The 26,616-nt window shown below is 50.7% G+C and overlaps 2 protein-coding genes across 5 annotated transcripts in view; one reads left to right on the forward strand and one right to left on the reverse strand.

Annotated features, from left to right (window-relative positions):
- Positions 1-26,616, reverse strand: part of LOC121291961 (class I histocompatibility antigen, F10 alpha chain-like) — a 99,242-nt gene that overhangs the window by 39,977 nt on the left and 32,649 nt on the right. The window lies entirely within an intron of this gene.
- The window catches only part of LOC121291964 (class I histocompatibility antigen, F10 alpha chain-like), a 33,004-nt gene continuing 14,198 nt past the window's right edge, over positions 7,811-26,616 (forward strand). For all 4 annotated transcript variants that reach the window (XM_041213662.1, XM_041213663.1, XM_041213664.1 and 1 more), the window contains exons 1-2: positions 7,811-8,051; positions 18,235-18,495. In XM_041213662.1, the coding sequence (XP_041069596.1) occupies positions 8,000-8,051; positions 18,235-18,495 (313 nt within the window). In that variant the 5' untranslated portion in view covers positions 7,811-7,999. The remainder of the gene's footprint in view (positions 8,052-18,234; positions 18,496-26,616) is intronic.

Below are 26,616 nucleotides of genomic sequence, written 5' to 3' on the forward strand. Positions count from 1 at the left end.
CCTTAGCTTCTTCCTCGAACAGAGGCCCGAACAATCCCCATCCACCACTACTCTCCTCCGTCTGGCTGAGCTTGTTCTCACGCTGAACAATTTCTCCTTCAACTCCTCTCATTTCCTCCAAATAAAAGGTGTGGCTATGGGTACCCGCATGGGCCCCAGCTATGCCTGTCTCTTTATGGGGTATGTGGAACATTCCTTGTTGCAGTCCTACTCCGGCCCCCTTCCACAACTCTTTCTCTGGTACATCGATGATTACTTCGGTGCCGCTTCATGCTCTCGTCAGGACATGGAAAAATTTATTAATTTTGCTTCCAATCTCCACCCCTCCATCATTTTCACGTGGTCCATCTCTGACACTTCCCTTCCCTTCCTTGACCTCTCTGTCTCAATCTCTGGTGATAGACTGTCCACCAATATCCATTACAAGCCAACCGACTCCCACAGCTACCTCGACTACAGCTCCTCACACCCCGCTTCCTGTAAGGACTCCATCCCATTCTCTCAGTTCCTCCGCCTCCGTCGCATCTGTTCCGATGATGCTACATTCAAAAACAGTTCCTCTGACATGTCCTCCTTCTTCCTTAACCGAGGTTTTCCACCCACGGTCGTTGACAGGGCCCTCAACCGTGTCCGGCCCATCTCCCGCGCATCCGCCCTCACGCCTTCTCCTCCCTCCCAGAAACATGATAGGGTCCCCCTTGTCCTCACATATCACCCCACCAGCCTCCGCATTCAAAGGATCATCCTCCACCTTTTCCGCCAACTCCAGCATGATGCCACCACCAAACACATCTTCCCTTCACCCCCCTTATCGGCATTCCGTAGGGATCGCTCCCTCCGGGACACCCTGGTCCACTCCTCCATCACCCCCTACTCCTCAACCCCCTCCTATGGCACAACCCCATGCCCACGCAAAAGATGCAACACGTGCCCCTTCACTTCCTCTCTCCTCACCGTCCAAGGATCCAAACACTCCTTTCAAGTGAAGCAGCATTTCACTTGCATTTCCCCCAACTTAGTCTACTGCATTCGTTGCTCCCAATGTGGTCTCCTCTACATTGGAGAGACCAAACGTAAACTGGGCGACTGCTTTGCAGAACACCTGCGGTCTGTCCGCAAGAATGACCCAAACCTTCCTGTCGTTTGCCATTTTAACACTCCACCCTGCTCTCTTGCCCATATGTCTGTCCTTGGCTTGCTGCATTGTTCCAGTGAAGCCCAACGCAAACTGGAGGAACAACACCTCATCTTCCGACTAGGGACTTTACAGCCTTCCGGACTGAATATTGAATTCAGCAACTTTAGGTCGTGAGCTCCCTCCCCATCCCCACCCCCTTTCTGTTTCCCCCTTCCTTTTTTTTTCCAATAAATTATAAAGATTTTCCTTTTCCCACCTATTTCCATTATAAAAAAAACTCACTAGAGCTATACCTTGAGTGCCCTACCATCCATTCTTAATTAGCACATTCGTTTAGATAATATCACCAACTTTAACTTTAACACCTATGTGTTCTACTGTACTATTGTCGTTGACATCTTTTGATGATCTGCTTCTATCACTGCTTGTTTGTCCCTACAACCACACCCCCCCCCCACACACCTCTCTGTCTCTCTATCTCTCCGCCCCCCACATACAAACCTTAAACCAGCTTATATTTCAGCTCTTTCCTGGACTCGAACTCAAGTTCTGTCGAAGGGTCATGAGGACTCGAAACGTCAACTCTTTTCTTCTCCGCCGATGCTGCCAGACCTGCTGAGTTTTTCCAGGTAATTCTGTTTTTGTTTTGGATTTCCAGCATCCGCAGTTTTCTTGTTTTTATCTCTGTGTTTAATTGACTGCCACTGCTCTTCAAGAAATGCCTACCTCCTTGAAGAAGTTCTGTTCCTCTCTGCGACAAGATTTCCGTATCTCTCTGTTGCCTTGTTCACCTTCATTGCTTTCCATTTCCCTCCTAGTGTTTGACAAGGTGTTTACTAAAACCCGCTTTCACAGCCATATCTCCTTTCTCAGTGACTGTCTCCGTCTCCGACTTACCCCACGTGGATTTCAACTGAAATTCCACCCCTCATGTTTCGAACCCACCCAGGATTACAGGTATCTCCGGGACATAAAACGTTTCTCGGACTGCTGTTCCCGTCACATTCTGAAATCCACTCTCAGTGCCATGCGCCGCCATATGAACATACTCGACCTCTCCCTCCAGCAGCACCGCCGTACCCTTTTTCAAAGCTGCGCGTGCCCCCAGTTTCATTTTATCCTTCGGCTCATCCGACGCCTCAACAAGAAACTTTTTCTCTTTCTCTCAAGTGCTAAGGAACGCAAGCTCCAACAACTCATCGACACCAACACCCATCTAGGACACTCCACCCCTGCCTGTCCCTCCGTCCCCACCCTTTCTTCCAGTCCCAACCCCAGCCGTGTATTCACTATACCCCCTGGCCTTCCCCTCTCCGATGCTGAACGTTCAGTGCTTAGCAAAGGACTTAGTTTCATACCCTTACGCCCTCACCTCAATGAATTTCAGGCTCGGCATGATACTGAACTCTTCTTCCGCCGTCTTCGTCTCCGGGCTCACTTCTTTGGGCAGGAGTCCTCTCCCAGTTCAACGGATCCTTTTACCCATCTCCAATATTCTCCCTCCACCTAGGCCCCTCCCTCTGGATTCTTACCTTCTCTCGATCTTTTCATTGAGAACTGTCGGCGCGACATTAGTCGTCTCAATTTCTCTGCTCCTCTCACCCATTCTAACCTGTCTCTCTCTGAACTTACTGCACTCCATTCTCTCAGTTCCAACCCTGACATTGTCATCAAACCCGCTGACAAGGGTGGTGCTGTTGTTGTCTGGCGCACTGACCTCTACCTCGCGGAGGCTGAGCGTCAACTCTCAGACACTTCCTCCTACCTCTCCCTGGGCCATGACCCCACCACTGAACATCAAGCCACTGTTTCCAGGACTGTCACTGACCTCATCTCCTCTGGGGATCTCCCTCCCACAGCTTCCAACCTGATAGTCGCCCAACCTCGGACGGCCCGCTTCTATCTCCTACTCAAAATTCACAAACAGAACTGCCCCGGTAGACCGATCGTCTCAGCTTGCTCCTGCCCCACAGAACTCATTTCTCGTTATCTTGACTCCCTTCTCTCTCCCCTTGTCCAGTCCCTTCCCACCTACATCCGTGATTCCTCTGACACCTTACGTCACATCAACAATTTCCAGTTCCCTGGCCCCTACCGCTTCCTCTTCACCATGGACGTCCAATCCCTCTACACCTCCATCCCCCACCAGGATGGTCTGAGGGCCCTTAGCTTCTTCCTCGAACAGAGGCCTGAACAATCCCCATCCACCACTACTCTCCTCCGTCTGGATGAACTTGTTCTCACGCTGAACAATTTCTCCTTCAACTCCTCTCACTTCCTCCAAATAAAAGGTGTGGCTATGGGTACCCGCATGGGCCCCAGCTATGCCTGTCTCTTTATGGGGTATGTGGAACATTCCTTGTTGCAGTCCTACTCCGGCCCCCTTCCACAACTCTTTCTCTGGTACATCGATGATTACTTCGGTGCCGCTTGGTGCTCTCGTCAGGACTTGGAAAAATTTATTAATTTTCCTTCCAATCTCCACCCCTCCATCATTTTCACGTGGTCCATCTCTGACACTTCCCTTCCCTTCCTTGACCTCTCTGTCTCAATCTCTGGTGATAGACTGTCCACCAATATCCATTACAAACCCACCGACTCCCACAGCTATCTCGACTACAGCTCCTCACACCCCGCTTCCTGTAAGGACTCCATCCCATTCTCTCAGTTCCTTCACCTCCGTCGCATCTGTTCCGATGATGCTACATTCAAAAACAGTTCCTCTGACATGTCCTCCTTCTTCCTTAACCGAGGTTTTCCACCCACGGTCGTTGACAGGGCCCTCAACCGTGTCCGGCCCATCTCCCGCGCATCCGCCCTCACGCCTTCTCCTCCCTCCCAGAAACATGATAGGGTCCCCCTTGTCCTCACCTATCACCCCACCAGCCTCCGCATTCAAAGGATCATGCTCCGCCATTTCCGCCAACTCCAGCATGATGCCACCACCAAACACATCTTCCCTTCACCCCCCTTATCGGCATTCCATAGGGATCGCTCCCTCCGGGACACCCTGGTCCACTCCTCCATCACCCCCTACTCCTCAACCCCCTCCTATGGCACAACCCCATGCCCACGCAAAAGATGCAACACCTGCCCCTTCACTTCCTCTCTCCTCACCGTCCAAGGATCCAAACACTCCTTTCAAGTGAAGCAGCATTTCACTTGCATTTCCCCCAACTTAGTCTACTGCATTCGTTGCTCCCAATGTGGTCTCCTCTACATTGGAGAGACCAAACGTAAACTGGGCGACCGCTTTTCAGAACACCTGCGGTCTGTCCGCAAGAATGACCCAAACCTCCCTGTCGCTTGCCATTTTAACACTCCACCCTGCTCTCTTGCCCATATGTCTGTCCTTGGCTTGCTGCATTGTTCCAGTGAAGCCCAACGCAAACTGGAGGAACAACACCTCATCTTCCGACTAGGGACTTTACAGCCTTCCGGACTGAATATTGAATTCAACAACTTTAGGTCGTGAGCTCCCTCCCCCATCCCCACCCCCTTTCTGTTTCCCCCTTCCTTTTTTTTTCCAATAAATTATAAAGATTTTCCTTTTCCCACCTATTTCCATTATAAAAAAAACTCACTAGAGCTATACCTTGAGTGCCCTACCATCCATTCTTAATTAGCACATTCGTTTAGATAATATCACCAACTTTAACTTTAACACCTATGTGTTCTATTGTACTATTGTCGTTGACATCTTTTGATGATCTGCTTCTATCACTGCTTGTTTGTCCCTACAACCACACCACCCACCCCCCCCCCCACCTCTCTGTCTCTCTATCTCTCCGCCCCCCACACACAAACCTTAAACCAGCTTATATTTCAGCTCTTTCCTGGACTCGAACTCAAGTTCTGTCGAAGGGTCATGAGGACTCGAAATGTCAACTCTTTTCTTCTCCGCCGATGCTGCCAGACCTGCTGAGTTTTTCCAGGTAATTCTGTTTTTGTTTTGGATTTCCAGCATCCGCAGTTTTTTTGTTTTTATCTCAGTTTTTAAGAATGTTTTACAGAAAGGCTGAGAGGAGGAGGGAGAGAATTCCAGATCTAAGGGCCGAGGCTGCTGAAGGCACAGCCCCCATTGTGGGTGATTATAATTCCTGATGCTCACAGGGTCAGCATTAGAGGAGGACAGATATCTCACAGGGATGTGAGGCTGGAGGAGATTACAGAAATAGGGAGGGACAAGGCTGTGGACAGATTGGAATTTTAAAATTGAGGTGTTGCTTGACTGGGAACCAATGGAGCTCAAAGAGCACAGGGGTAATTGAGGAACAGGACTTGGGTAATGTGCAGAGAGCCCAGTGTGGGGGATTCAGCCTGTTCACTGCACTCTCCTCCTGTTAGTTTGACCCCCTCCCCTCACTCTCCTCCTGTCAGTTTGACTCCCTCCCCTCACTCTCCTCCTGTTAGTTTGACTCCCTCCCCTCACTCTCCTTCTGTTAGTTTGACTCCCTCCCCTCACTCTCCTCCTGTTAGTTTGACTCCCTCCCCTCACTCTCCTCCTGTTAGTTTAACTCCCTCCCCTCATTTTCTTCCTGTTAGTTTGACTGTAGCTTGACTGTCAATCACAATAGGACATTATACAGGAGGAAGGCTGAAGCTGGCAATGGGGACACGATTGTCAAATATTGTGTGAAGAGGGACAACACCTTCTGCAGGACGGGCAGAACCTGAACAGCCGGAGGTTAGAGGAGAGGAAAGGGGGCAGGAAGGGCACGGAGATCATACCCTCAACACAGGATTCACCAGCAGAGACGGAGCTACCTGGAAATGAATGAGACCCAGGGTCCCTTCAGGCAGAAGGTCACTGACATCCGCACCCTGTTGCCAAAGAGCTGGACCCTCACAGCGATGGCCACTAGGTCCTTCCTGTAACCGTCAATGTCTCTGTGCCCTTTAACCTCTTCACTCCTGGCTCCTTCCTTGGATCAGCTGAGGACCTTACTGACATCTCACAAACAGCTGCCCACCACTGCATCTGGCTGGCCACTGATGCCCTCTTTCCCACAGCTGGACAGTACTTACATTTCACAACAGACACAGCAGCACAGGCACAGAGGGCATTGTGTTCACCTCCATTGCTGGATTCTCCCTGGTTCAGGGAACCATCCAATGTACCCAGGTGGCCATCGAGACGCCCAGTGACCTGCCAGTGAGATCCATCAACAGGAATGACACGCACCCCCTCAATATCCACCTGGTCTGTGACCACAACAAGAGCTCCCTCCATGTGTGCACGATCTCTCTCCTGGCAGCTGGAATGGTGTTTCATCCTCCCCCAGTCCAGTCTGCCTCACATCTTCACTCCAACCCCCACAGTGTATGGATGGATCTGAGGGGACAAGGGAAATCCCTGGAGTCCCAGACAGAGGGACAGAGGTGATACACCCAATGTCACCGACTCACTCAGAGAAACATTGATCAGGGTATCGGGTTTCTGAAGATGTGACTCTGGTGTGTGAATGGGTCGGGTGAATCCTCCAATAGCCTCCTGCAGGGGTCTCGGTCACTGTGGTGGTCTGCTGCTCTCTCCATAACATGGCCCTCCAGGGAGGAGTGGACCCTGATGATAGTGAGGCCCTGGAAGGAGACAGTTCATTGGGGGGAGGAACAGGAGGTGAGAGAGGAGGAGGAAGTGGAGGTGGAGGGAGATGACACTGAACAGAGAGGTGACCCGGCTGCACAGTGAGGTGGCCGGGTACATCTGGGGATGTGAAGGGGTCGTGAGGATGTCATGAATGTCAGGAATCTCCTGATTCAGGAACGTTTCAGCTGAATCCACCCCCCCCCCCACCACCCCCCCCCCACCCCCAAACCCAGGGTGAGGGGCAGGACATGGAAGGGATTCTGAGATCCCCGTGCTAATACAGGTATAGAAGAGGCAGCCTGGAATATCTCATCACTGACCATCAGTGATGGGAGCACATCTGTCCAGAGGCTTTCCCCTCACTGTGGAGGATCCCATTATCTCTTTCACCACCTCATCCCACTTTTCCTGTCTCTGCAGCAATAACCAGAGTCCCCAACGTCTGACTTAAACTGTCATCATTTACACAGTGTAAAGAGAGGAAAACAGTAGAGAGAGAGAGACAGTAAGAACATCCCCCAGTGACCCACTTAGTGCCCTGTGTGACACCCTGCCCTCCTCCTGCCACCCTCCAGGAAGATCACCTCCCTCCTCTCCCTCACGGCCTCCAGCATTACATCCAGGTTGGCATCGATGAAGTGAGGGGCAGCCCTGTCCCAGGTGCCAGGGCCTCCATCTCTCCTGTGCCATCTCACTTCCCTCTGCTGCTGTGGCAGCTTTGGCACAAGCACCAGCTTCTCCCTGAGGACAAGCAGCAGCTTCAGTGATGTCTGTCGTAGGGAGTGTCAATCAGTCCCACACTTCATCTGACCCAGCTCCATCCCCACCCCCACTGGCTCTAAGTGGACAGGGAACCTGTCTCCATATCACTTACAGGGGCAACCCTGTGAAAATCTGAACTTTCATCACTTTCCCACCGGAGGCAGCTTCCTGACCCCAAAACACACCCGAATCCGGCTTCCTGCTGAAATTTCAGCTTTAACTTTCTGTTTCCCAGCCTGAATCTCACTGTGTCTGTGTTTGATCCTCCTGGTAACTGGTGACAAAAAACTCTATCCATTTAATTGGCTATTTTTCTGAAAGTAACCAATCATTCATCCTCTGGTTCTATAAAAAGGAAATGATCAAGTTTCGAGTTAAACAGTAAAATGGATCCTCGATAAACTTGTTATTTTTGTTGTTTTTCCCCAGTTTATAAACAGTATTAGTTTCCCCCCTCAGAGTGTTTCATTACCAGCTCCTGATTGGAACAGGGACAGTGGATTCCCAGAATGTTGCTGATCCTTTTCTCCATCTCCCTGTGTTTTTCCTGGGTCTCTCCCGGTAAGTACAGAATTCAGCCCTCCATTTTCACTCTCACTCTCTCTCTCTCTCTCTCCGGGGTTAATTGGAATCTTTCGGTAAGAGTTTGAAATGGGTGATGTTTGTTCAGCCGCCTGTTATACAGGCAGCCTGAGATTTTACACCATTGAAGTCAGCACAGTCTGTAAGACTCTGATGGGATTTGTGTCCAACTCTCCTGACAGCAGGATGTAGAATCACCGAGAGCAGAGAAGCTTGGAGCAAATGGAAAATGGTTCAAATGGACACTTTTAATTTTCACATTGATTGGGAGAAGCAAAACAGTTTCATCACTCCTGGTCTAAAGACTTCAAAACACTACGGAGAGGAGAAGGATAACCCATGTTTAACCCACCCCAGGATCAGCTGTGATGCCCTCATGGTTGAACAGGCCAGATTATCTCAGACCACCACCATCCTCCTGACCCTGTTTAAAGGGGTGATTAAAAAGCTCTGTGAGGGACAGTGAAGATCCTGCTCTGGATTGTCCATCACCCTGTTTGACAGTCAGACTGTTCATACAGTGACTGTTCCTCCACTATGGTATCACACTTCATCCTCCCAAATATTCTTCTTTCTCTTCATTTCAATCTGGAATTCACTCACACCACATGTTCCCTGGTTATGATGATAAGTAACAGACCTGCCCTCGGGTTGTCCTGAATTCCTCACTCCAGATGTTCTCTGGTCAGGAGGGCCTCCTCAATATCTCTCTCCAGATGTTCCTTGGTCAGACGGACCTGCTCAATATCAGACCACTGTGAATTGACAACCCAACCTCTAACTCAAAATAAGCTTGGATCTGGTAACTCTTACAAGCTAGGGAGAGATATGGTGGATGCAGATGAAGTAGAAATGGGCTTGAGTGAAAAGGAGAGCAGGGAAGGGAAATAGAGCAGTCTCCAACTTTTAAAAGCAGGAACCAGGATGGTAAACCAGCAGGGGCACGACCAGTATGTTTTCAGTGAGTTAAGTCTGGGAATATGAGGGAATATTGTTGTCATTCCAAAAAAAGCCAACAGAAGGCGATGCAGTCAGAACAGTGTCTGCAGCCATGAACGTGATCGGCCTCTGCTCAAACCTAATCGGTGAGAACCACACTGGCTGCAAGAACTTTTTGTGAAAAGAGAAAATGAAGTCTTTTGTATCCCAGGCACCAGGAAAAGAGATCACTGTCCTCAGGGTTAGTAGTTGGCTTCAAACACAGAGATGTCACCTGAACACAGGACAAACACCACGGTGTTGGTAAAAGGGCTTCCTGGCAAATGTTTAGATCTTCCCTTATTTACCGTTTGGTTACACAGTAAGCTGGTCATCGATGTAGTGATGGTCGGGGTCATTCTGAACTTCCCAATGCAGAGGGTCGGCCTATTGCTGGGCAGTGCCTTGTGGGGAAGAATGATATTGTTTCTAGAGGGTCTAGAACAGCCCACGGAGATGGAGCAACTGAGGGGAAGAATCAAAATTCTGCAGCTGCAGGTGGCTGACAAAGTCCCAAAATCCCAACAGGGGATGATAGGGCCAGTAAGGGTGAAAGAGGCTAAAGGAAAGCCAGTAGGATTTAAGGAGGCCAAGACAGAGGAATGTAAAGGAGCTGAGGTAACAGCAGCAGAGGTCAAAGGGAATGTACCAGAGGTCTGGTTGGCAGGAATGGTGTTTAACGATTTAAATAAAGACAAGGAAAGTACCCAAACAGGCAGGCGAAAAGTGAGGTAAATTCCTCACCTAATTGAAGTACCACCAGGAAATACAGCAGAAGCTGGACAGCCAGCTGCAAGCAGTCATGCCCCAGAGGACATGGGAGACATATTGGGGTAAAAGCCATCCACAATGTAAGGGGGAAAGGGAGGGCGTTGCTCCCTAAGGTGCACTTGTGAAAACCACAAGGAAAATAAAAGTAAAGTCATTGTTGATTTGCCCACTGGAGGATCAAGCAGTCAAGTTACTAAGGTGAGATACGATTTGGCCCAAGTGGACTGCGGGCAGCCACTTGCAGGTAAAACTATGTCAGAGCAATGGGAGGCATTCAAGAAGGAAATAGCGAGAATACAGGGCAAATATATTCCCGTAACGACAAAGCTGGTGATAAGTCCGGGGAACCTGGATATCAAGGGACATAAAGGTTAGGATTTTAAAAAAAGAGAAGCTTATGGCAGATACCGAGGCCTCAATATGGCAGAGTCCCTAGAAGAGTATAAAAAGTGCAGAGGGGAACTTAAAAAGGAAATTAGGAAAGCTAAGAGAGTGCATGAGAAAGCATTGGTGGGTAGAATAAAGGAAAACCCAAAGGGGTTTTTTAAATATATAAAGGGCAAGAGAATAACTCGGGAAAGAGCAGGGCCAATTAGGGACCGTAGAGGTAATCTGTGTGTGGACCCGGAAGATGTATAGTCCTCAATGAATACTTTGCTTTGGTCTTCACAATGGAAAAGGACGACGCAGGTATAGACATCAGGGTGGGGGACTGTGAAATATTAGAGGAAATTAACAGAGGAGGTAGTAGCAGGTTTAGTGGCCTTAAAAGTGGATAAATCCGTAGGCCCAGATGAGATGTATCCCAGGCAGATGAGGGAGGCAAGGGAAGAGATAACAGGGGCTCTGGCAGTAACTTTCAAATCCTCTCTGGCCACAGGTGAGGCGCCAGAGGACTGGAGGACTGCTAAAGTTGTCCTATTATTAAAAAAGGCGGGAAGGGATAGACCAAGAAATTCCAGGTCAGTTAGTCTAACCTCGGTGGTGGGGAAGTTACTTGAAAGAATCCTAAGGGACAGAATGTATCTGCACTTAGAGAGACACAGATTAATCAGGGGTAGTCAGCATGGATTTGTTAAGGGAAGGTCGTGTTTGACAAATTTAATGGTATTTTTGATTTTGATGGGAGCCAGGAGTGTTGATTAGCGTAATGCATTTGATGTGAACTACATGGACTTTAGCAAGGCTTTTGATAAGGTCCCTCGTGGCAGACTGGTCAAGAAAGTAAGAGCCCATGGGGTCCAAGCAAAGTGGCACATTGGATCCAAAATTAGCTGAGAGGCAGAAAGCAGAGGGTGATGGTGGAGGGATGTTTCTGTGACTGGAAGTGGGTTTCCAAGAGGCCCAGTGCTGGGTTCTTGCTGTTTCTGGTGTAAATAAATGATTTGGACTTAAATATAGGGGGCATGATCAAGAGGTTTATGAATGTTGTTAAATAGTGTGGAGGTTAGCCGAAAGCTGCAGGAGGATATCAGTGGACTGGTCAGGTGGGCAGAGCAGTGACAAATGGAATTCAATCCAGAAAAGTATGAGGTAATGCACTTGGGGAGGGCTAACAAGGCAAGGGATTACACTCTGAATGGTAGGACCCTGGAAAGCACTGAAGATCAGAGGGACCTTGTGCATATCCACATTTCCCTGAAGATAGCAGGGCAGGTAGATAAGCTGGTTAAGAAGGCATATGGGATACTTGACTTTATTAGCCGAGCCATAGAATGCAAGAGCAGGGAGGTTATGCTGGAACTGTATAAAGCACTGGTTAGGCCACAACTGAGGTTGTGGCACAGACATGATGGGCTGAATGGCCTCCTTCTGTGCTGTAAACATCTATGAATCTATGAGTTTAAGTTTAAATTTTCAAAGCTGGCCAAACCCAACAATTTAGTCAGAATCTACGAACAACAAAGTGCAGGAGGAGAGTCAAGACACAGTACAGTTGATTAAGGAGAGTCTATCACCCACTGTCACCCTGGAGGTAAGAATGATCAATGTGCCAGAACTTGAATGATTAAACCCATTGGTGGTGGAAGCAGCAGTTCAGGGGTTAAAGACTTTAAAGCAGGCACAAAAATGCAGTCACAGAAATTTGCATATTCCAAACCCTTGGCAGAATCGTTCGCTCCTGTTTGCAGTTACATCATAGCAGGCGGGAGGGAAGATATCGGGAGATCACAGAAATTGGTTTCACGTGGCTCTAAAACCAGTTTACGATCGCCTGCTCTGCCTGTCAATATCGAGACGAGTTACCTGCTGCGCATCAGGAACCTAATTTCAATACTTTGGCATCTCATTATAAGCCCTGCTCGCCAGAATCATCCCCCTATGCTGGATCACCCAGGCATGTCGGTGTGATTGCACAGCACCGTGTTTCACAACTGGACGTAAACAACGTGCCTCTAGTGAGCTGCTCTTCACTCGGGACTTCGAGGTTTGTTTGCCTGAAGCAGCACTCGTGGTCATCAGCGCCAGGCTTCACAGGCAGCACCACATCACCTTTACAGGGGCTCACAGGCAGGCTTCTAACTACCAGACCAGCTGTAAGGCGAGGGTGACTTTTCAATGGCTGCAAGACTAGGACTTGCTTGGGGAAAGGGGAGAAGTGGCCTCAGGTAAGGGAAGAGGCTGCAGAATGAGGGCTGTACTGGGGAAGGAGGGTAACCCAGGGTGTGTGTGGGGGGCATGTGTTGATCTGTGCAAGTGACCTCGAGATGGTGAGGAGGCAGTCTCCAGAGGAGATGAGGCCAGATGGAGATGTGAGGGTGTCTGTGAGAGAGTGGGCGGTGATGCCCCTTGAGCTGGGAGTGAGTGAGATGCCAGTGAATGTGTGATGGCTTTGTGACTGTGTGAGTTTATAGTGATGAGATGGTTGCATTACCCTGGCAGTACAGGTGAGATCATTCATCCTCTTTCTACACTGGATGGCCAACCTCTTCTGTACAGCGCTGGCACTGACCACCACTGCCACCACCTCTCAAGCCAGAATGGTGAGGTTGCTGGACCTCCTGCGGACAGAGTGGGGGTGGAGGACATCACGACAGGCCCCTGAAAGGCAAACCAGTGATGGGTCACTGAACTCTTCCTGGCTTTCAGGGCCATGTCTTCACTGGAGCAGACCTGGGCTGCAAGCATTGAGCACTGTGTGCGTGGCTGCAGTTTGGATGTGGCACCGGGAGTGAGGAAACGGTGAGGCGGGCGATTCAGAGGCTGCCCGGCAGCGAGATGTGTGTTTCCTGTGGCTGTATAATTAATGAGGTGGGAAGCAGGGGATACGGTGTGAAAACTCGTTCTGGCCGATGGGTAAAATGCCCTTTTGCACACCAGGTACAGCACTTAGTGCAAATCTGAACCGTTTCTGCCCCTTGTAACAGAAAAGAGATTTCTTCAGCAGCCACATTCGATCTCCTCATGGACTCAGGAGTCCTATTTTTGATTCCACTTAGCCTTAAACTCACTGGAGACTATGGCCTGAATTTTCACCCCTGGGTCAGGGACACAGAGACAGTACAAGTCCCAGCTGTGAAAACCCCTCCTGGGGCAAGTTGCTTCAGATGGTCAGAATCTGGTTCCATTTGTTCGCGGGGCAGGGAGCGAAAGGGGTGTGGGGGTACAGCCAGTAGGGTAGGCACAAGGCGACAATGGGAGTCATAATGGGTGAGCCCAGAAAGAGTTTGGAATGTGCGGGGCGTGAGGGTGCGCTGCTTGGAAGCTCATGGTGGGCGACCCCAGAAAGAGTTTGGAATGTGCGGGGCGTGGGGGTGTGCTGCTTGGAAGCTTGGCCCCAGTGCTGCACCTTTAGCGGAGAAATGGAGAAAGGAATAAAACAAAAAGCAGCCCTCAGACCCCCTCATCCTCCTGCCACATTCCCATGGCCCATCCCTAACAGCCCATGCCACCCCCCCATGCCCACTCACCTCGCATGGCACCTCATACTGTTCTGGATAGGAGAGAGAGACAAACTGAACTTCTCCATCTTCTCCACATCTGGCTGTGAGCAGAGATGGTTTTGAATTATTTTTAAACTAAGCTGTGGTGTGTTTCCCTGACCCAAAGTTTGTGTGGTAGCAAATTCTCTTCGTGATTAACTCAGAAGGTTAGTTTATTGTACATTGAAACCCGGGAGTGGGAGGCTGGGTGGGCAGCGGCGTTTGGGGTGGGATTGCTCTCAACCTCAAAGACTCATATACATCAAGGGGAGATAGAATAGAGGGGCTCAATGTCAACATCCTTTATGGTGGACTTCAGTCCAGATGAGTTCCTGTTTGGAGACAACAACAGGAAAATCCTTGAAAGGGATGATAATGCAGCATGATGGGGTTTCTATGTTGAGACCATTTGGCAGGTGATGATCAGATTCTGATTAAAACAAACAGGCGTCAGGGAGCTGAGACACGGTGACCCGCTGCTTGGTCAGCTGGGAGCCCTGCTGCTGGTCTGTTCGATTACTTGGCAATTCAGCAGACTGAGGATTTCTCAATTCCCAAAGGAAAATAGAGGTTTTGGAATAGCCACTCGAGTCACGTGACCTTCTTTCCCTACAATGATTTCAAAAGGGATGTTTATCTAGTGTCTGGGGCTGGCTTTGGCTTCGGGACTGATAATATCCCAGCCATTAGATTTTGAAAGAGCTACCATCCAGGTTGAGGACCTTGTGTCAGGAAAGCCATTGTCTGGGCAGACCCTCTGACTCTGCTAGAAGGGTAAGCTTATCAAGATGCAAATGAAGCCCATGGTCAATGTCAATGATCTCCTTCTGAAATGGACTTGGAAAACCCCAGGCGTGAGATGGGTCTGTTAGCAAATCTGCAGGAATAACAAGTTTTGTTCTGCAGGCTGTCTGGTTTTGTGATTATAATGTCCCTACAATTGGGTGTGAGATTCCACAAAGCTGAGAGGAAGATTCTTTGTTTCTTTTAACTCCTATTGATAGCTTCCAGAACAAAGGGCCAATCCTATGATCATGTGACTTGTAGCAGCAATCTTTTAGGTTCAGCAGTAAGTCCATTTAAAAAATAGCAAAAAGGAATAAAGGCTGATGTACACAGTTTTGATTTCTTTCATGTCTTATTGACAAAACAATACCCTCCATGTCAACATATGCCCCTGTACCCATCCCCCAGGGGCCCCTCATATGCTCCATACCAACCAATGCCCTTCACTCACCCCATAGCCCTTCATAGATCCCATGCCAACTTAATGCCAACTCATGTCAACCCATGCCCCCTACCCACCACCCTTCCCCCCTAAACCTACAATGCCAACTCACCCAGTATGCACTATTGACAGACCACAAGACCAATACTGATTAAAGAAAGTTCTTAAGTGTCTATTGATGAATTCAGTATTTAAAAAAGAAACACTCGCATTGATAAAAACACATTCGCTACATTTAACTTCCTTTAATTCCTTAGAAAAGCAAGCATTTGAATTCATGGAATCACTTCAAAGAGTTTATAACCACTTGGAGCTGTCAATTGAATTGTGAACTGACAGACACCCCACAGTGATAATGAAAGGTTGTGAAATCAGTCATGAACACCTACCCTGTAATGAGAGACCTCAGCCTTATGGCAACAGATAGAGTGAAATAGCAACCACTGATTTTTCTTGAATACTGCACAGTTTTTTTTCCAAACATTTAAAAGGCAGGAGATCAAAATGCCATAAAGCTTTCTATTCTCCTGACAGCTATCTTGACAACTCTTTTGATTGTTACCTTGACAGTTCCAATGACCTTGGCAGTTCCAATGAGATTAAGCACTTTTTAACACACGTTTCTGTCTACTTTTACTAATTCAAAAGGACACTTGACCTCTTCCGAAGGGCACCTGACCTCCCCCAAATGTATAATGCGATCACATGCAAAGGGCACCTTATCTCTTCAAACGAGTACTCTTCTTCTCCAAACAGCACTTGGAGCTTTAGCCCTTCTTCTACCAGGCCTAAGTGCACAAGCCATGTCTTTGACATCCCACTGACAAAAATCACATCAGCCTGAGGCAGCTGCCGTTTAACAAGTTGCCTCTGTGCACTACAGATGTGCACATTAGAATCCGTCCCCATTCTCCTACAGGTCTATGCCGCCATTTCCATAACGATGGAGAGGCTCTCCATCTGCCTGAAAATTCAGGCTGTATGTCTAGAGGAATATGCCTGTTGGATTAAAATGTCCAAACTCCTACAAACAGTGGAGAAAGGATAGAAGGCACAAGGTTCCTGAACTAAAGCCTTCCGAGAGCCAAACTTCAAGACCCAAAAGAAATTCATTAAAAGTGTACCTCATCCAAAAAGGACAATGAGGAACTGAAAGCTGAAACAGAAAAATTAACTGTTGCAGACAGTGGCAGCTGGAGCAGTTGTGAAATGGATGTGTGGATACCTGAATGAGAGCAGAGTGTGGGCTTGAGATGTTCATGTTTCTCTTGCTTCACCAGGAAAACCAGGGAAAAAATGTTTCTGTTTTATTTATTCACGAGATGTGGGTGTCACTGGCTAGTCCAGCATTTATTGCCCATCCTTAATTGCCCTTGAGAAGGTGGTGGTGAACTGCCTTCCTGGACTGCTGCAGTCCATGTGGTGTAGGTACATCCACAGTGCTGTTAGGGAGGGAGTTGCAGGATTTTGGAAGGAATGAACGGTGATATATTTCCCAGTCAGGATGGTGAGTGGCTTGCAAGGGAACTTCCAGGTGGCAGTGTTCCCATGTACCTGCTGCCCTTGTCCTTCTAGATGGTAGTGGTTGTGGGTTTGGGAGGTGCTGTCGAAGGAGCTTTGTTGAGTTAATGCAGCACATCTTGAAGAAGGTACACACTGCTGCCACTGTGCATCGGTGGTGGAGGAAGTGAATGTTTGTGGAAGGTGTGCCAATCAAGTGGACTGCTTTGTCCTGGATGGTGTCAAGCTTTTTGAGTGTTGTTGGATGCACTCATCCAGGCAAGTGGGGAATATCCCATCACACTCCTGACTTGTGCTTAGTAGATAGTGGACAGGATTTGGGGAGTCAGGAGGTAGTTACTTGGCTCAAAATTCCTACCCTCTGACCTGCTCTTGTAGTCACAGTATTTATATGGCTAGTCCAGTTCAGTTTCTGGTCAATGGTAAACCCCCAGGATGTTGATAGTGGGTGATTCAGTGATGGTAATGCCATTGAACGTCAATGGTTAGATTCTCTCTTGTTGGAGATGGTCGTTGCCTGGCACTTGTTTGGTGTGAATGTTACTTGCCACTTGTCAGCCCAAGCCTGGATATTATCCATACCTTGCTGCATTCGGATATATAGTCAAGATTCCATTTTTTTCCTCGTGATGGGAACAAGTCAGCCCAGAATAGACATGTTATATTCATAACTTTTCAGAAATGAACTTTATTCAAGGTGGATACTTTCAAACTGACTTTCCCTTTAAGAAGTTGGCAATGTGCTACAATGTGCTACTAAGGTGCTTTCAAGGCCATTGATCAGATGCTACAAAGGTGATCAGGTGACATCCCCTGTATAATTAAAAACCAACTCACTGTCTAACTGAGACAAAAGGGCAAAACCCAGGTGAAAAGTTGTTAACTACACGTACCCCAAGACCATCAAAAGACATTCCCAAATTGGAACAAAGAAGGTGAAAGTCTTAACCTCCTCAGGATGAATGTCTTAAAACAATAAACCAGGATGTGGCTTATTAACCTGGTGACACCACCACAATTTCAAAAAGGAACAGTGAGAAGTCACATGGTAGGGCAGTCACTTTTATCTCCTTTTAATCTATATCTGCTGTCTGCAGAAAGATAGGGTAGAAAGGACAATAACATCTATGCCTTAAGAACTGGAGGCCATAACATTGTGAGGTCTCCAAACCTGTACCACTTTAGGAACAAGAATACAGCATACTGACCTCTATCGTTCTGAGATTAGCTTCATGACCTGCATGATGTCCTCAAGAGAATCCTGAAACAGCTGCGGCCTTACACTTTGTCTGTTAAATTCACCCAAACTACACTTCAAGAGTCAGGACATCTTTTTATCAGATTTGTAACACATGTTTTCCTGAACAAGGCAATCATGTGAATTATGAACTATTCCTTTTGTCTATAACTTGTAAAAGCGCACTATTCACTTCAACTGTACATGCTTGAATGTGTTTGTATATGTTTATGTGTGAGTTGGTGCCGTAGTGTTAGATTTCAGGGTAAGTGATTAATCATGCAACCATCTTTCTTTATTTAAACCCGCAAGAAGCTTGCTGTTGGTTCATCAAATTCTCCATACTCTAAGGTGTTAAAACACACACACACACATGCACACCTCTTGTCAAAAGCTTACTGGTTACAGACAGAAGGAACAGGAATTTCAGCAGTTCTCTCTCACTCTGTCCATAACAGTGTGTAAATGTTTATTAAGCTACCTTTAATTGTTTTTGTTTTCCAGACACTAATTCATTGACTGTGATATACACTGCAGTCTCTGGAATCACAGGATTTCCTGAGGTTTCAAAAGTTACTCTGGTCAATGGAGTTCAAGTTAATTATCATGACAGTAATGGTCGACAGACCATCCCCAGGCTGCAGGTCATGGCAGATGCTATCAATGTGGAATTCTGGGAACGTATCACAGATCTGAGCAACAAACAATCAGACATGGCAGGAAAGAGTCTGAATACAATAATGAAGAGTACAAATCAGACATCCGGTAAGATCAGTGATGTAGTATCTCCCACAGAATGTCCTGTTTAATGGGTGCCAGACAGGTTCCCAGCCACTGTTATACTGCAGACTGTGACATTGGAGTGTACAGTGTGTGGGACACCATGATTCATGTACAAATGGAGGGTTATTCAGTCCCTTCTCCCTGTCCCGATTGTGATGTTTACAAAGTATTTTAAATAAGTATATTTATATTGATGAAGATAAGGAGATGGGTTTGTGATTGAACAAGTTGAGAATATGGTGAGATGGATGAGATCATCCAGGAAAGGGCAGCTTGTTGGCGAATTCCTGTCCTCTTGCTGCACCTCAATGTATTTTCATGTATATGGGGGTGAGCTCGATCTACTCCAGTATTCCATAATGGACAGTGTGAATCCAGGAGGCAGTATGAAAGGAGAATGGGAATCTCTGTAATCAATACCTCTGTGAAGTAAGGAAGTGGAGATTATCAAGGACAGAGGCAGTCACCCATGGATGGAGAATGTGAGGTGAACAATCCACAGATATTAACACTACTGAGCATGTGTGTGTAGGGAGGAGACCTCGATGTTCCTGCTCACGCAATGACAGGTTAACCATGTCAACTTGGACGATAATTGCAGAAAATGGAAACGTGCTTATGCATGTTCCACGTGTTAACCATTTAAAGATACTGGATTTGGGAACATTTTACAAACTGGACCTTGTCTGGCATGGCACTAACCTGTGGAATCTGGAGGACACAGAATATAAACCCATGATGGGTTCTCAGTTCACGAGTACACTCAGTATCAGTATCATGAGCTCTCCATGTAGTTGATTGTATTAGTCTTGTTAGGATCTCCGGAGAGACTGTTTGTTTTATAGAGAAATTCAAACACCCAATTATTACCTGAAAGAAATTATGTCACGAGGCTTCACGTTTTCAAACTTTACAGGTGAAATTGATTGGTGTGTGCTAATTAAATGGCAATATAGAGGTGTCTGAGCTTGGCCTAAATAGCCAAGTGGTTATGGTACTGGGTTTGTAACCCCAAGATCAAGAGTTCAAATCTCACAATGGCAAACTATGAAACAATGTAACTTCATCTGAAACAGATGGAAATTGCAGGGTCACTGGCCATAATTTTTTCCGCCTTCAGACCCTGCAGCGATACCTCTACGTCGAGCCTCCTCCTAGATGGTGTGCCCTGATGACGTATTTCCTCCGTCAGGTGCACGGCCTGAATTATGACGTGCAGCTCCTGTTTATAGAACAGCTGGGCCTCGGTGGCTCCTTGCAGGCGTTGCCCGTCTTTTACCAGGACCTGATCAAAGTCTGGAAAGTGGTCGCCTCGCGACGCAGCTCTCCCCCGTCAGGAGTAGCGGCTATCGTCAGAGAGCCGCTGCTCAGGAATCCGCCCCTCCGTCCTTTTCAGTGGTTGGCGGAGAGGAGGGCTGTGGCCGCAGGGGTGACCAGAATCGGGGACGTGCTGGGTGGCGGAGGACTGGGCTGGATGCTCCCGCAGGAGTTGGCGCGACGCGCGTCTGTGAGTGTCCAGGTCGCAGCCGATGCCATCCAAGACCTGAGAACGGTCGTGCTCGGACCCGACGTTATTTTGGGTCTTGAGGCGGCCCAGGTGCGCGGTGGTCTTCCGTCTGAGCGTTCCCCTGTTCGGACGGAATTCCACATTGGCCCCAAGCCCCGAACCCTCCCTCAGGTGCTGGTGCCCCGCAATATGAGCCGCCTCGGGGACATGCCCTCTGTGCCTTTTGGCACGGCAAAGAGGAGCTTTTTGTACGGACTGCTGCTGCACACCTTCCATTTTCTCGCCCTTGTCCGTCGACCGGACACGCCCTGGCGTGCCTTGTTGCCGTCCGGCGGCGGAGGCCCCCGATGGGAGGCCCTCTACGGAGGTGTCCTCCCCCTTTCTATCGGAGACCTGGGTTGGAGGGTGTTGCATGCAGCAGTCCCTTATAATAAGAGGATGCATTGGTTCGCGGACTCTCAGGACACGTGCCCTTTTTGCGGTCTTGTGGAGTCCGTGGACCATGTATACATAGGGTGTTGTAGGCTGCACTCCCTTTTTAGTTATTTGAAAAACCTTTTATTGATGTTTTGTTTGCACTTCAGCCCCACGCTCCTGATCTATGGGCAGCCGGTGCGGAAGGGGGTCGGGAAGGAGGAGGACCTCCTCGTGAACCTGCTCCTGGGCCTGGCCAAGTTGGCCATTAACAGGTCCAGGCTGCGGGCGATCGACGGGGGAGTCCCGCCCGATTGTTTGTCCCTCTTCCGCGGCTACGTTCGCTGCCGGATGTCCCTGGAGAAGGAGCACGCGGTGTCTGCTGGCACTCTCGAGGCCTTCCGTGCTCGGTGGGCACCGCGGGGACTGGGGTGTTTTGTTGACCCCTTTAATCACATTTTGATTTAAAGTTTGTAAGTTTCCTTTAAACTTTGTTCTTGGTTTTACAGCTGACCTGAATTAGGGGCTGTGCCTGATTTATCCCAATTTTGTTGATTTGGTTTTCATTTAAAAGATTATCAAGAGTTCAAATCTCACAATGGCAAACTATGAAACAATGTAACTTCATCTGAAACAGATGGAAACAGGTTTGTACTCGGAAGAGTTACAAACCCAGAGGAATGTGTGGCTTCCACAGATGATTTGCCACCCATATCAAGAGTTCATTTTCTTAACGATCTCGTGGAGGTAATTGTGGATTCAGTTGGTTTCCTGATACTGAGGAGAGAAGGTGTGTGGTGTTGGTGTTGCTGCTCCTCAGTGTTTCAACTGTTTCTGCTGCTGCCTTTGGGGTTGTTGCTTCTGCTGTGTGCTGCTGCTGCTCCCTTGCCCCTGTGGTGCCAAAGGAGAGAGAGGGAGAGAAGAGAACAGTTGCTGCTGTTGCTACAGGACAGGAAGGCCAGGAGGCCAGGACTGAGTTGAAAAACAACATCCTAGGTGGGTGTCTGAACTGTGTATTTTTGTTTAAGGTGGGGGCAATTAAGGACTGTGTTTTGTAGGGGGAGGCAAGAAGACTGCCAGAGGAGTTGGGGAAGGAAGAGAGGGAGGGTGTGTGTGTGTGCTGAAACCATCTTTCTGCCACCCCTCCCCCCAACCCAGCCCTTTTCCCAGTAAGGCCAGCGATAGCTGGTGAAGACATCGCCTCCCCCTGCCTGAAGAACATCAGGCCCCCACCCACCGTCCATCCACCATCGAGGACACCCACCTGGACATTTACCTCTTTCCCTCCTGTGCCTCCCTGTCTTTTACTCCTCTCCCTCCTCTCCTCTCCTGCCTAAAAGAGGGGAGGTTGTTTCTACCTCTCTCCCCCACCCCCTTTCCTCCCTATATATATAAAAAAATATATATAAAAAGAAAAAAACAAAATGGCCAATCCTTCCCGGGGTGGGCGTGGCTCTGGCCCTAAGGCCAATTCACCATCGCCTGTGGCCGGGCCCTCGAGGGCTAATGTGGAGGCGGTTTTGTCACCGGTGGCAGGGCCTCAAAAAAAGAAAACTTATGCGGGGGTGGTTGCTTCTGCGGCTCCAGCTGCTCCCGCTGCCCTGTCACCATTCCGCCTCCTGACCAGGGCCCTTGGGGTAAAGAGCTATGCTCACCCTGAAATGACAATAGAGGCCTGCGTAAAGGCTATGGCTGGGGTCGTCGGCCCCTCAGCCATTGTCGCGGCCTCTAAAATGTATGGGAAGGCCATATTCTTCTTGAGGTCCGAGCGGGCGGTGCACCTCGCCCTGCAAAAAGGACTCACTGTGGGCGGGACTTTTCTGGCGGTGGACCCCCTTGAGGCCACCGCCCAGAGAATTATTATTTCGAACGTCCCGCCTATTCTGTCCAGTGAGCTCCTCCTCCCCCACCTTAATAAATTGGGGGAGGTCACGTCGGGGGTTGCACCAATCCCGCTCGGCCTCAAAGACTCGGCCCTCCGCCATGTGTACTCCTTCCGGCGCCAGGTATTTGTCCGCTTGGCCCGGGAGGAGTGCCTGGAGGGGGCCTTCGTTATCAATTTTGAGGGGACCGCCTATCGGGTCTTCTGGACCGTGGAGGGCGTGCGGTGCCATGCTTGTAAGGAGGCGGGGCACGTGAGGAAGAACTGCCCCGCCTCCAAGGCCACGAGCCCCACCCAAGCGACCACGGCTGGCACCGCCCCTCCTCCCCCCGCCACCACTCCATCTCCCTCCCCGCAAGGGGAAGCGACGCCGGCGGCCACTGCCATCTCGGCTGCCGGTGAGGCGGGCGGAGAGCCCCCGCGCCGTAAGAAGGCGCGGAGGAAGACCCACAACCTGGAGGCGGCCCCTGAAACGCCCCAAAACCCCCAAACACCTGCAAGCACCGGCTCGGGGGAAAAGACATCATCCGGCCCCGGCGTCGTGTCCGCGTGTGCTCCCGGGCCCGTGGGTGCTAAGGCGCCGAGTGCTGGGCCCGGCGTCGTTTCTGCGCGTGCTCCCGGGGCCGGCGGGGAAAAGACGCGGGACCCCGAGCCGGGGTATCTGACACCCAAAACCCAGAGGGTGGAGTGTCCGGGAGGGCTGGACAAGGAGGAGGGGGCCTCGGAAATGGAGGTCTCCCTAGCCCCCAGCCTGACCCGGAAGAGACGTCACGCTTCGGAGGAGGAGGTGGGTGATGCCCAAACTGAAGAAGTTGGGTGTGTCCCTTCCCCCGATGAAGAGGTGGTGGCGTCTCCGCCAAGTAAAATCTCACCCTGTCCTCTGGGGGAACTCAAAACCCCTGCATAGACTCCCACCACTGTTACCCCTGTCAACCTGCTGCAGTCCCCTGAACAGGGCCCCTCGGGGGTCACTGAAGGCACCTCCCTTGAGGTGGTGCCCGACTCAGAGACCCTCGATACCCCCGAGGTACCTTCTGGCTCATCGGGGGACTGCAACTTTCAAAATTTAAAAAATGTCAACGGGTCATTGGGTGGCGGCGAAAAGGAGGGCCTTCCCGCTCCCTCCCAAACCTTAGCACCGGGCGTCCTAGTTTTGGGTCAGGAGCTTGTCCTGAGCTCCCCGGACGACCCGGTGCCGGGAGGAGAGCGGGCATCAGAACTGCCGCTGCCCTCTGACCCAAAACGTTTAGAGGAGACCAGAGAGGACCCCTCTGGCCTTGATCCTGGGGGTGGGATCGAGGCACAGATAGAGCCAGCTGGCAGCTCCGAATCAGCCCCCGTACTCAATGCGGGGGAGGGGTCGGAAGCTGGAGGCGACGACCTGGAGGAGGACGGGGTGTCCGTGGTGAGCGCTGGAGATTACGCTGAGTCGCTCTCAAGCGAGGCGGTGGATCCCCTGGTGCCCTCCACTGACTCCCCCCTCATCCCCCCAAGGGAACTCCGGGACTTTTTGGCGAGTCATCGCGGTCGCCGAGACAGGGTTCAGTTGGCCTTGGACCGGTGGCATTCTTTTCCGCTGGTGTTCTGGTCCACTCGCGAGGCTCTCAAGTCTCCTGAGTTGGATAGGAACGCGCGGCGGAGGGTCCAAACGTTTCTCGCTGGGCTCCTGAAGGAGAGGAAGGACTAAAAAGTCCTCTTCTTTTTTTTTAATGACTTAAGGTGAAGATTTGATGTACCTTTGACAATGAAGACGACTATAGCCAGCCTCAACATCCGCGGCAGCAGGGCCGCACAGCGCAGGTTCCAGGACTTCTCGGTCCTCAGGGACGGGAAGTATGCGTTGTGCTTCCTGCAAGAAACCCATACCGTTCCGGGAGACGAAGCCACGTGGCTCCTGGAGTGGCGAGGGGGGGTCTACATGAGTCACCTAGCCTCCAATTCTGGCGGGGTGGCTATCTTGTTGGCCCCGCATTTTCAGCCGGAGATCTTGGGGGTCAAGGAGCCAGTGCCAGGCCGGTTGCTGCACCTGACTGTGCGTCTGGGGGGGGCGGTGCTTCACTTTGTGAATGTGTACGCTCCCCTGGGCACGCAGCAGCAAGCGAGCTTCTTTGAAGAAGTGTCCACTCATCTCGGCTCCATCGACGCTGGCGAGTGCATCGTCCTCGGGGGGGATTTCAATTGCACCCTCGGGGTCCGGGACCGTCACCGTACCCCGCACTGCACGCGAGGTGTGAGTAAGTTGCGGGACCTGGTCAGGTCCTTCGACTTAGTGGACGTCTGGCGAAATCTCCATCCTGACTCCAGCGTGTTCACCTTTGTGTCACCTGGAGTCGGAGCGTCCAGACTCGACCGCCTTTACGTTTCGAAGGCGTACATGTCCTGCGTTCCGGCTGCTTCTATACAGCAGGTTCCGTGCACAGACCACCGTCTGGTGTGGGCGGAGCTCACTTCGTTCTGCGCTCGGACGGGGTCCGCGTACTGGCATTTTAATAAGCTGTTGTTGGAAGACCAGCGGTTCCTGGACTCGTTCCGTCGCTTCTGGGCCGGCTGGAGAAGGAAGCGGGGAGGCTTCCCCTCCTTGAGGCTATGGTGGGACGTGGGCAAAGCTCACGTCCGAGTTTTCTGTCAAGAGTACGCGAAGGGGTCGACAAAGAGACGCAAATCCAGGGTCGAGGAGTTGGAGAAGGAGGTGCTCGACCTGGAGGCACGTCTCCGTCAGCCCGACGCGGACCCGGCCCTGCGGTCGGTGTACGATGAGAAGAAGGGCGCGCTGCGGGACCTGCAACTGGTCGGGTCTCGGGGCGCGTTCGTGAGGTCGCGGATCTGTTTCCTTAAGGAGATGGACCGTGGCTCTCCCTTCTTCTACTCACTGGAAAAAAGGCACGGGGTCCGTAAGCAGCTCTTTACGCTGCTGGCCGACGACGGATCACTTGTCTCGGATCCGGAGGGCATCAGGGCCATTGCCCGAGATTACTACACTGCCCTTTTCTCTCCGGATCCGTCCAGTGAGGAAGCTTGCAGAGTTTTGTGGGAGGACCTGCCGCAGGTCGGCCCGGAGTGCGCCGGAAAGCTCGACTCCCCTATAAGTCTGGGGGAGCTGACCGGCGCACTCGACGGTCTTTCTAGGGGCAAAACCCCGGGACTAGACGGGCTGACCGTGGAGTTCTTCAGGGCGTTCTGGGACATCTTGGGGAGCGACTTCGCGGGGGTCCTGGGGGAGAGCATTGCTACCGGGGAGATGCCCCTTTCGTGGCGCAGGGCCGTGATTGCCCTGCTGCCGAAGAAGGGGGATCTCCGCCTTCTTAAAAACTGGCGCCCGGTCTCCCTCCTCAGCACGGACTACAAAATCTTCGCCCGAGCCATGTCTTCTCGGCTCGGCACCGTGCTGGACCACATGATCCACCCTGACCAGTCCTACACCGTCCCGGACCGAACCATTTATGATAACATCCATCTGGTCCGGGACATCATCCACCATTCCCAGAGGGCTGGTCTGTCGAGCGCCTTCCTGTCTCTCGATCAGGAGAAGGCGTTCGACAGGGTGGATCACGAATACTTACTCGGAACTCTGCGAGCTTTCGGGTTCGGGACGCAGTTTGTCGCCCGGATCCGACTTCTGTACACCGCCGCGGAGTGCCTAGTGAAGGTTAACGGGTCCCTGACGGCGCCCCTTCGCTTTGGGAGAGGGGTACGTCAGGGCTGCCCCCTGTCTGGCCAGTTGTATTCTATTTGCGTGGAACCTTTCCTGCGCCTCTTGCGGAGGAGGTTGTCGGGATTGGTTCTGCGCGGGCCGGGCATCGGGGTGGTCCTTTCGGCTTACGCCGATGACGTGCTCCTTATGTTTAGTGACCCGGCTGACCTGCGGAGGATGCGCGAGTGCCAGGAGGTCTACTCTGCCGCTTCTTCTGCCAGGATCAACTGGGGTAAGTGTTCTGGACTCCTGGTCGGTCAGTGGCAGATGGATCCCCTACCCGAGGAGCTCAGGCCTTTCACCTGGAGCAGGACCAGCCTCCTCTACCTGGGGGTCCATCTCTGCCCCGCTGAGGAATCCTGGCCGGCAAACTGGCAGGAACTGGAGACAAAAGTCACCGCTCGCCTGCGGCGCTGGACAGGACTGCTCCGAGTGCTATCTTACCGAGGTCGAGTTCTGGTCATAAACCAGCTGATCGCCGCCATGTTGTGGTATCGGCTGGTCACTTTGACCCCTCCCCCGGACTTTGTCACAAGAATCCAGAGATTGTTAGTCGACTTCTTCTGGGACAAAAGATTGCACTGGGTCGCTGCCGAGGTTCTGAGTCTC

The sequence above is a fragment of the Carcharodon carcharias genome, chromosome 19 (genome assembly GCF_017639515.1).
Source record: "Carcharodon carcharias isolate sCarCar2 chromosome 19, sCarCar2.pri, whole genome shotgun sequence".
NCBI lineage: Eukaryota > Metazoa > Chordata > Chondrichthyes > Lamniformes > Lamnidae > Carcharodon > Carcharodon carcharias.